At 37.0% G+C, this 11,652-nt stretch overlaps 1 protein-coding gene across 7 annotated transcripts in view; it reads right to left on the bottom strand.

Annotated features, from left to right (window-relative positions):
- Positions 1 to 3,204: 3,204 nt before the first annotated feature.
- The window catches only part of SPATA22 (spermatogenesis associated 22), a 68,754-nt gene continuing 60,306 nt past the window's right edge, over positions 3,205 to 11,652 (bottom strand). For 5 of the 7 annotated variants that reach the window (XM_012501569.2, XM_003277835.4, XM_004091563.3 and 2 more), the window contains exons 7-9: positions 9,673 to 9,802; positions 6,381 to 6,478; positions 3,205 to 3,535 (exon numbers count right to left, since the gene is read on the bottom strand). In XM_012501569.2, coding sequence (XP_012357023.1) covers positions 3,344 to 3,535; positions 6,381 to 6,478; positions 9,673 to 9,802 — 420 coding nt within the window. In that variant the 3' untranslated portion in view covers positions 3,205 to 3,343. The remainder of the gene's footprint in view (positions 3,536 to 6,380; positions 6,479 to 9,672; positions 9,803 to 11,652) is intronic. The other 2 variants (XM_030800077.1, XM_003277836.1) reach the window with 2 other exon arrangements.

Here is an 11,652-nt window from a genome sequence, read left to right as displayed (position 1 = left end):
CACATTTGGACATATTGTGCTAGTATTGTAGTAGAGAAATGGCATCAAGTGAAGTTTCACATGCCTGTTCTCTCAGAAGTTTGCCTGCTTGGGAAATGAATGGGACCAATCTCTGGTGTCAAGGATCTTATTAGAAATTCCAAACCAGGGAGACATCACTTGTGAATGCTGCCACTGATGGGGAATATAAATTTCAGCTGCTCCCTCGATAATGCCTCTCATCTTCTTCACCTGGTAAATCTACAGTTCTCAGTCTGGACTGAATATAAGAATCACAAAGGTCACTGCTTCTAAAACTTTAATTTACATACAAACCACCTGGTGGTCGTGTTAAATGCTGATTTTGATTCAATAGGTCTGGTGTAGGGCCTAATAGTCTACATTTCGAAAGTTAAAATTTTACATTTGGTGATGCCAGTTCTGCTGTTCTGTGGACCACACTGAGTAGTAAGGACATATAATACATTTTAAAAATACAGATTACGGCACCATCCCCCAATAAATGTAATTAGAATCTCCGGAGGAGGCCTTAAGTAAGCTCCTTAAGTAATTCAAATACATGGCCGAGGGCTTGAAATCTCTGTATTAAATGCCTATCTCATAGAGATGTCATTATGTTGAAATGATATAATCATGAGAGACGACATTGCATAGTATTAATGGACACTGCCAACTTAGTTGTGAACATTAAATCAAAATATTTCTGGAACGTAGAAAAGTCTTGAAAAGCAGAGAGGTGGAGAAAAGGAAAGTTATATCTGAAAAACTATCCTATAGAACATCATACAACTGGGGAAATCAAGACCCTCAGGTTGTAGGGATACTAAGGTACCAGTATCCCTGGTACCCTCCTGCCCAACTTATTCTGTGTCTGAGGTTAACTCCAGGGCCCTGATCCAAAATCCTCCTCCCCTTTATTGGTTGCAACAGCCTTTGTAGTCATCACCTGTGTCTGTACCCACCCTTCTGACATCTCTGTTTCTACCTATCCCTGGCCCTAGGGGACTGTGCATCCCACAGGAGCCTAGATCCCGGAGGAACTCATTAAAAACAAAGTAATTACACAGGACCTCTCTAGAACAAATTATCTTAGAGTCCTGCAACAGTGACTGATCACAGCTGCTGATCACACCTTACTATACTTTGGGGGATCATGAGAATGGAGAGAAGTTCAGGGATGGGTGTTTAATCATTGCCTGCTTAGGGACTGGAGAGCATGCCTGTGAGGTTGGGGCCTACATCTTGAGAAGTGAAGAAAAATGGTTGGAGAAGTCATAGAAGCAAGCAGGGACCAGACTGTAAATGTCCTAAAATATCTTAAGAGTCTAAGAGTTTAGGCTTTATCCTGTAGACAACAAGAAGCCATCAGTGGTCTTTGAATAGAGGACCACCATGGAAAGACATATGCTTTGGAAATATTTCCAGGTGGCAGAATCTCTCACGATAACCCAACTCCCTGTAAATAGGCCCTAGGAGAGAGAAAAATGGTAACCAACAAGGATCAGACTTCCATTACCCAACCATATACAGATATAAAGGACAGGAATAAGAGAAAAGATGAACTCTCCCGGATCACATTCAATTCTTCCTCAGGCAAATATGGAAAAGTAAATCCATATTTGCAGCCCTTTGAGTTACTTCTAGCTCCTTACCTCTCTAGGAAAACCTTAATAACCAGACACCATCATTATCTCAACCACTCTTCATGTGTCATATTACCTCTTCATACTAGCTTTTCCTTACCCTACAACTGATCACAAGACCATAACTGACATTTACAACTCCTTCTTCCACACCCATTCCATGTTCTCTTTTACATAAATTCAGCTAGATTCAACCCACATTCCTTGTGAGTCTGAATCCTCAGTGTTACTGTTTTTCTTGGGTTGCTATAAGAGTGTTCCCTTAACTTTTACTAAGCAACATCCAAAAGAATCCCCTGCATATCAGATATGGTCTTCCCTTTCCTCATTATGCAGAGAAACACAATTTTCCATTGTTAACTGGGATTGAAGTACCACAGGCAGCACAGTAAACCCCTTTTTTGCCTACTGATTCGAAAACATAAAGAACCAAAATTGCCAAATGACAGTCTCAACTTTCAGTAGAATGGAACCATGGAAGCACTTCTGGTAAAACAATAAGAATTGTATCAGACACTTCTTGTCCACCACTTCAAATTCTCTCAGCCATCTTTTATTCCAGCCATGGCTGCAATAACCAATTCTGCACAGACTTTGACCAGCTTCACATAGATTTGGTCTGACAGTATTACCTCAGGCCTATTCCATCTGCTTCTTGTGTCCTGCCATATGGTTCCTCTGATTCCATGGAGTGGAATACCATGGAAAACCAGCCCCATGCTCATACATACACAACCAGAAAGTGCAAGGGAGTTGTTGCCGTGTTGGTCAACCCTTAAATACAGGTACTGGGAGCTTATGCATATATGCCTTAGTCCCTCCTAGTGGTTGCCAACTCAATAAGCCATCCTAGTAACTGGTCTCCTTTCTTCCCTATTTAACACCCTCTATTCCTTACTTCTTCACATGACGTAAAATTCTCAAATAAACTACTTACAAATAAGACTTTTTCTCAGTCTCCACTTTTTGGGTAACCTAGGCTATGACAGAAAGTAAGATCTGTTAATCAGCAGAGCCCAAAATTGTGGCGGTAGGGAGCAAAAGTTCTGTGGGTATGTTAGTTGGTGTAATAATGAGGAAGTCAGCCCTGCTACCACTCCTTGATTTCCAGACTTGTGAATCATGGCTATGGGAGAAACATGATGATACATGAGCTCCTGGTTCAAAGCACACCAACCTTTCTGGTACCCCTAATTTTTGTTACTTTGTGAACTGCTTTGTCTCTAGCATTTGCAACAATGCCTGGCACAAAGCAGATTTTCATTAAATATTTGAAGTAATTAAATGAACCGCACAGACTAGCAGTTCCAGAACAATGCTTAATAACAGTAATGACAGTGGGCACACTTGTCTTTTTCCTGATAGTGCAAATACCTCTAGTATTTCCCCCTTAAGCCCAATACTGGCTTTTGAGCTAACTCAGATGTATTATTATCCCATATTAAATAAGCATCATCTATTCCTGTTACAGTGATCATTTTTATCTAGGATGGTTGTGGAATTTTAGCAAATATATCATTTTAATAAAAACATTAAAATTATACTTCAAAAACTCTTTTCCCATTTAAAAGAATTCAAATACTTTAATTCAACATGTGAAATACAAGAAAATAGTAGCTATAAAACTATGGAGATGGTAAATTAAGCAATAACAGAAAACTGCTATAATTTATGCTATTTAAACTTCCTTTTATCACTACTTAAGTTTCATTCATCACATTAATATAATACTGCATCTCAACATCTGCAATTTTGACAAATGCCTGGAAAGTTTTTTGTTCAGAAACAGACGCCGGTCTGACAGAAACACATCTGAAAATGTTCTTTTTCTGGTCATAGTTGCCAACACATCTATGAACTCGGCCTCTAATCAGTCTCGGAAGTTCACGATCCTGTTTTTCAAAAAATAAATACCAAAAAAATAGTTATTACTTCATCTGAATTTCAATTTTTCTTAATATTTATGTGATCAGCTAAACATGTGTCACCTCAAAATGCTATAATTCCTTCACGTGAGTCAGGGCCCCACTGCTAACAAGACAATGATAGTTACTCACATATTGGTGCCCTGTAACAGAGGAAAGACCCTCACTTGGTAGGGCTTTTACAAGCTAGCAAGTTGTTGCTTCTTCAAAGACTGAGTAATTCCCAGTGTAATGACACATGAAATTACCCACTCTTTTATCAGATTCCCAGAGTTCCACTTTCAGTAGGCAGCAGACTGGGTGATTCAAAACAGCTCATCAGATGACAATTAGGATAGCTGGATGAAATGTTTTGTTAAAAACCTCCTCGTAAGCATCAGAGAGATATCAAGACAGTGAGGAATTACAGAGACCCCCCCACCCCCCATCTAGGATAGTATGGGAGTCTCAGATGAAACCTGATTTGGGGGGTGCTTTCTCCCTGAGATGTCTGCAAATTACAGAAAGGCATTTGAGAGTCTAAGAAACTGAGCAGAGATTTCACAGACTTGTATAGGTGGGAAACAAAAAATGGAATCTTAGGCGTCCAAGGAAAAGAGATTCTAGTAACCACCCCCACTCAGACCTGAAGCTTAAGGTTGGGACCCAAAAGTGTGATGCCTTTAGAGACAAGTAAATCAGAAAAAGATTAGCAATCTCCAAATCCTCTCAATTATGAATAAAATTAAAGCATTCTGAAATTGCTTTCATTAAATAGTCACAAAAAGCACTAATTATAATGGGAAAGACTAATGATTGATAAAAGGATTATATGAAAATGAAAAACTTCTGTTTATCAAAAGCCATCAAGTGGGAAAAAGCAAACCATGGATATGAGAAAATATTTGCAATGCACATAATGGACAGAAAAACTGATTCCCAGAATAGTTTTTTTTTTTTTAATTCCTAGAATCAGTAAGAAAAAGACAAATAAGAGAAGAAAACAGCAAGATGCCTGAACAGACTTTATAAAAAAGATATCTAAATAGCATATGAAAAGGTAGTCAACCTAATTACTTACCAGGGAATTGTAAAGAAATGAGATAACACTAAATTTACTCACCAGAATGGTTATAATAAAAAAGACTGACAATACTAAGTGTTGGTAAGAATGCAGAGCAACCACAACTCTCCTACATTGCCTGTGAGTACTTAAACTGACACAATCCTTTGAAAAATTCTTTGGCAATAACTACTGTATTTGAATATACACGTGCTCTATGACCCAGCAATTTTACTTCTGAGTATATATCAAACAGAAATACACGCAAATGCATAAGAGACATAGATAAGAATGTTCATAGAACATTATGCATAACAGCAAAAAAATCCAGAAACCCAAATGCCCACCACCAGTGAAACAGAAAACTGTAGCATATTGATGCAACACAATATTATACATAGTAATATAAATGAGTGAGCTACAGCTACACACAACAACATAGATGAATCTTACAAACATTTTGTCAAATAAAGGAACTCACATATTTAAAAAGACATAATGTATGATACTATTTTTATAAAGTTCAAAAACAGGCAGAATTAATTGATGACATTAAAAGTCAGGCTAGCGGTTACCTGTAAGTAGAGGACAAGAGGTAGTGAATGGGAAGAAGCACAAAGGGATTTGGGGGGTGATGGTAATGTTCTATTTCTTAACCTAGGTGGCATTCACTTTGTGATACTTCATAGAACTGTACAGTTATGATTTTTACACTTTTCTGTACATGTGATACTTCAATAACAAAGTTTTTTTTAAAGACTTCAGACTAAATAAAAATAATACACATTCAAGATATTATAGGAATTGACAATTATTTATTGATCACCTACTAGGTGTCATGCACCGTATATTCATGTTTCATCATTTAATCCCCTTAACCTTTCGAAGTAGGAATTTGTCTCCCCGTTTTATAGATTTTTTTAAAAATCTGAAGTTCAAGTAATTTAAGCGGCATTCTTAAGTCATAAAACTAGAAAATGTTGGGGTAAATGCTGGAATCCAAGTCTGATTTCAGAATTGAGACCAATGTCAGAATTAAGGTCAAACTTACAAAGTTTATGTAGCTCTTATACAGCCTCAATGTGTGTAGGTCTATAGCCTGCTTTGCAATCTCTAGACTTCTTTGTCACCAAGCCTCTTCCTTATATCCCAGCCCACTATGCTTTCCCCCAATTTCAGAACCACTACCCTTACCCCTATCAGTTCCTAACTCTTCACTTTGGTAATTATAACTACTTTCAGTTCCCTGAACAACTGAAGCTCTCTCTTAGCTTCAAGTCTTTGCATGTGCTGCTCCCTCACCTTCGACTATATCCTTCTTTCCCTCCCCAACACATTTTGGCTTAGTTGATTCTTATTAGTCCTTAAAGATCAAGGATAAGTTACCACCTTCTTTGAAAATCTTTCCCTGATCTGCCCCTTCCTTCTTACCTACTTCTCTAGCACCCTGCACATACCTAGCTCCACCATGCCATTCACCATACCACAGTGTAACATTTCTGTACCATTCTACCTGGGATTACAAACTCTTTGAGAGAAAGAGCCATTTGCCATTTATATGCCACTTTATATCCCTCACACCCAGCACAGTACCTGGCACATAGTAGGCTCCCTATATTATACAAATAAACAACTTTCATATCAGAACTAAAACCAAAGTGTTAAAAGTACTAAATTGTTAACAGAATTTATATTTCAACTGGAATTATAGCCTGCATGTTTATACTCTGTTGACATAGGCTTTGCGAATAATTCTTTAAAAATACTCACGATTTCATAAAAGACACAAGGCAGAGTATTTTTCCCATCCCTCATAAGAAAAGTCTTCGAATAATATGGGCCAGGTGTAACAGCTGAATCAAGAACAGCTAAGCAATATTGAAATGGGGGAAAAATAAATGTTGGTAAACTGCAAATAAAATTTAACAAGGAGAAGCTGATGTTTAAATAACTATCCATATCAACCTCTTATAGTTCTATTTATACAGTAATAAAGAAGATATTTTAAGAAGAGAAGATATTTATCAGGCAGTTTCATCGGTAGGAAAACAAAACTTCTGACTCTCTCCAACTTAGGAACAGATTATATGCCAAGCTCATATAATTGACACTAAATGGCCATCTGAAACTTTTTCCTTGTAGAGTGGTTAAATCCCCAGAACAGTCTACAACATTATAATAATAAAATGCACATGTGTAACAAATAAGCATCATAATTTAGTGAAAAAAGAAACATTGAATTATAATCAGGAGTCATGCATTCAAGGCCCAGGTACTTCAACTTACTAATATTTTGTGACTTTGAGCAAACTGGGTTTTAAATTTATTTTTATTATATACATTTAAGGTATACAACATATTTTCATATACATACAACATATTTTCCTATACATATATATAGTGAAATCATTTCTACAGTGAGCAAGTTAACATACCCATCACCTTCCATAGTTACCCTTTTTGTGTGTGGTAAGAGCACCTACAATCTACTCTTACCAAAATTGTAATATACAATACAATAATATTAACTATAGACCTCCTCTGTGCATTAAGTCTCTAGACTTATTCATCCTACATAATTGCAAGTTTGTACCCTTTGACCTACATCTCTCTATTCCCTCCTCCTTGAGTAAATTGTTTAACCACTTTCAAATCTGTTTCTTCACCTATAAAACGAAAATTGTAATTCATGTTTATCTCAAGAAACTATTATGAAGTGACAGCATTATTCATTTATTTAATAACCATCTACTGAGTACCGGTAGTGGGCATTTGTTATTTTGAGGCTGGCCGCCATTTCTGCTAAAAAGACCCAGATTATCCTTCAGGAAAATTCCATTTTTAGCCATATTATTTGGATAGGATCTGTCCCCACCCCCAGATCCAGGAGCGAACTGTGACTGACTTAATCCAATCAGCATATTTTATTACTCAACTATGTAGTTCAGGGTTTCTGCAATGGGCATGTTACCAAGTCAGAAATGGTTATATGCAAAGACTCACTTGTTAGTTTCTAGGAAAGAGCAATCAGAAGAAAAATCTAAGAATATGACGGTGTGGTATAAGAATGTATAGTCTACAGAAATTTAATAATCAACTTGCTACCATAAGGAGAGAGTCAGAAGCTTCTGTAGAGACTATAGTGTGGAGCCTTAAGGTGAAGCCAACATTATGACCGGCCAGAAGGATGGAGAGAAATCACTGTGCCATCTCTTGAGCAGCTAGATCAAGCTTTGCCTGAAGTCAGAAACCTAGCCACTTTTCAGTTGCGTGAATAATTCTCTATGCAACACAATATTATACATAGCAATATAAATGAGTATTTAAAATCCCCCCCCATTGGGGGGATGCTTGCAACTAAAAGGTACTTCCTATATACTGTGCAGTGTGCTAGACACTAAAGTGTAGTAAAATGAAGTATCTACCTTTGATAAGTTTAGAGTCTAGCCTAGGAACTCAGGATTATTATAGCACTATGAAAGCTAACCATCACATATAAAAGCATGGACCCCCTTCATTTCTTGATAAGAATGTCTATTGGTGTTTATAATGAGTATTGTGATATTCTTAAAAGGATTATTCTGGAGTGAACCTGAACAATTCACCAAAGAGAACCTGGGGAAATGAATGGAATTAGCATGTCCTTTTAATAGGCTCAGGTTATTTTTAATATTTATATTCTGTAAATGAGGTGAGAGCCAAAGGCATCCTTCACACAGGAAAAAGCAATTTAGTGGGAAGTCCAACAGAGGTTAAGATCTTTGAAATAAGATGCTCTACCTCTGACAGTATTCTAGCTCTGACAGAAAACTGACATGAAATACAATACCATCTGCTATTGCAGTTATGTGGCTACTGGTAAGAACTGAACAAAATAAGAGCTAAGTCAAGCTTCAACATAGAGTAGTAACAGCCATGCCAACCAGCTAAGAGATATGCTTCAAGCAACATGAGTAGGACTTGATAAAGAATCCCTTAAGTATATGGGAGTTTCAGAGGCCAGAGACATGGCAACCTCCAAAAAGCCAAAAATGAAAACTGAACAAAACCAGCCCAGCCAACACCTTGATTTCAGTACTGTGATACCCTGAGTATAGAACGCAGTCAAGCCCACATGGACTTCTGATCTACAAAACTTGAGTTAAGAAGTGGGTGTGGCTTTTAGCTGCTAAGTTTCCATTACTTTGTTACGCAGCAATTGAAAATGAATACAGTGTGCTTTACTCAAAGTCTGAGTCTCTATTGAATCCAATGTCACTTTATATAATAAAGCTTTTTCCTTAATGGTAACAACAGAGAAACTGGAATCATTTTTAGGTGAAAGTTAAACATGTGAAATGAGTGCACTGATAGAAATCTACATCTATATATACACACATTTATATATATATATATATATACATATATAAACAGGACAAAAGGAAAAGGAGGAGGTTGTATCAGTTTCCTATTGCCGCTTACAAATTATCACAAACTTAGTGGTTGGCTTAAAACAACACAAAAGCATTATCTTAATAGTTACGGAGGTCAGAATTCTTATAATGAGTCATCAAAGCTGTGTTCCTTTTGGAGGCTCTTGGGTAGAATCTATTTCCTTAATTTTTCCAGCTTCTCAAAGATGCCTGCATTCTTTGGCTCATGGCCCCTTCCTCCATCTTCAAAGCCAGCAAGGTAGCATCTTTCAATGCTTTCCTTGTATAAGGGACCTTTGTGATTACATTGAACCCACCCAAATAATACAAAATAATCTTCCCATTTCAAGATCCCTAACTTAATTACATCTGCAAAGTCTCTTTTGCCATATAAGGTAGCATTCACAGGTTTTGGTAATTAGAATGTAGACATTTTAGGGTGCATTATTCTGGTAATTAGAATGTAGACATTTTTAGGGAGCATTATTCTATCTACCACATGGACTATTATTAAAACTTCAGTTCTTTGAATATACTTTAGGGAGTAGCAAAAATCAGACTGTTTTATTTGGAAGAAAAAGGACTAATCAGACATTAAAACCTGTTCTCCAAAGAGTATTACTGAAGTATTTTTGAAGTATTTTACCTACCTAATACTTCAAAAAGAAGTACAGTTTTCTGTGCATGTTCACGCCAATACTTCATGCTTTCAATAACTGCAGAAATAATTCTTAAAGAACTAGCTTTTTCCTTAAACTGTAACTGATAAAATGAGGTTTCCTTTTGAAAAAATAAGAAACATAGTATTAGAAAAATATTTGTTTTTTAAATCATACTCATTTACCTTCTATGTAAAAATTCTAAGTCCTTACAATGGACAAGTGTGTAAAAAGAACTACTGAAAATTTTAATATAGTTACTTCCCTAAAATAAGGCCATCAATATTATATTACAGATGGAGAAACCAGGGTGCACTTAGAGACAATTAATCAAGAGGAGAATTATTTATATAGGTATTCGTTCACTCATTCATTCATTGAATATTTTAAAGCATCATATGCCAGATCCTGTGACAAATATAGGTAAGGCCATTCCTTTCCCTAGTGCACTCACACTCTAGGGGACTCTAGGGAAGGAGCCAAACACATTCACTCATTCATTCGTTTCAAAAGTGTTTACTGGGCACCTACTACATGCCAAACATAGCTATTAAGGAAACATTCATGGACAAAACAGTCAAGGTATCTGTTCTCAAAGATTTTATAGTCTAGTGGAGGATTTATAAAATAAACATATAACAGAATGTCAGGAAATGTACTTTTTTTTAGAAAAAAACACACAAGGTAAATGGAAATAGAGAGGGATGGGGGTTATTATTTTAAGTGGGTTGTTGAATGAGGACAGTGGGAACAGCAAGTATAAGAGCCCTGAGATGGAAATGTTCTTAGCATTTTTGAAGATCAACTAAGAATACAGTGTGTTAAAACACTAATTTTCAAAGGCAGGGGGACACTTTCCTTTGTGAGGGTGAGGGTTGTGAAGAACATATGATGGGACTTTTTTTCAAAATACAGGTAGTTTCTTCCCTCTTCCTCCTCTTAACCAAGATTCTAACACACCTCTTGTTGATGATTATGGCCACAGTAAACCACTGTTACTAAGGTGATTATGTCATATAATTCTTGAGTACAAGGAAACATAAGATTGAGAACCACTGTGAAACATGCTTTATTAATCTTATTTCCAACAAAAAACAAAACATGCAAAAACAAATTTTACCCCGATGGCTTTTTGAAAAGATTGCTTTTTCAGACATATCGGCAGAACAAAAACTAACAACTGTAAGAAGTTGTTACCATTCCTAGGCTGAAGGGACAAGAGGAGAAAATAAAAGTATCAAGCCCAGGAAAGCTATACTCATGAAGGGGCTACATCACGCAGTGACACAGCTACTGCTGGTGATGTAACATTTAAGACAGGAGAAAGTGAGAAAACCCAACCTTTCCTCCCACCCTGTGATGTTGTACCAGTGACTCCTACTGGCTGACCTCTAGCAAAAGCCAGCAAGTAAACAATCTCAGGATGATGCACTACATAGGACAGTTCAGCCTTCCAGAACACAGAGAAGGACAGGTGAAGAATCAAGTGGGCCAAGGGGCCAGGGAGCAGAGATGAGGAATAACCACCACACATAATATATAAATAATATTTACAAAGAACAATTACAGCACTGAGCGTAGAGAGGAAGTACAGTTGAGATACAGGTATAGGGAAGAATATAAACCAAAGCACAGAGTGTATGCTATGTTTAGAGAATTGTGACGAGTCTGAAGTGGCTAGAGCATTAGACAATTAGTAGACTATGAAATATGAGGCTACAAAGGTAGACTAGGACAAGATCACAAAGCAAAGGTCATAATAAGTTGATCATAAAGAAAACTATGGCCTGCAGTGCAAATCTAACCTGCTATCTGTTTGTGTAAACATTTGTTGGAGGAGAGCCATGCCCATTCATTTATGTATTGCCTATGGCTGCTTCCAAGCTACAGTGGCAGAGTTAAGTAGTATTGTTGAGTAGCTGCAACAGAGACAGTATGGCCCATAAAGCCAAAAATACTGTCTGGCCCTTT

Source organism: Nomascus leucogenys, chromosome 19 (genome assembly GCF_006542625.1).
Source record: "Nomascus leucogenys isolate Asia chromosome 19, Asia_NLE_v1, whole genome shotgun sequence".
NCBI classification, from domain to species: domain Eukaryota; kingdom Metazoa; phylum Chordata; class Mammalia; order Primates; family Hylobatidae; genus Nomascus; species Nomascus leucogenys.
Note: the sequence above shows the minus strand (reverse complement) of the source record. Positions and strands in the feature narration are given on the sequence as shown.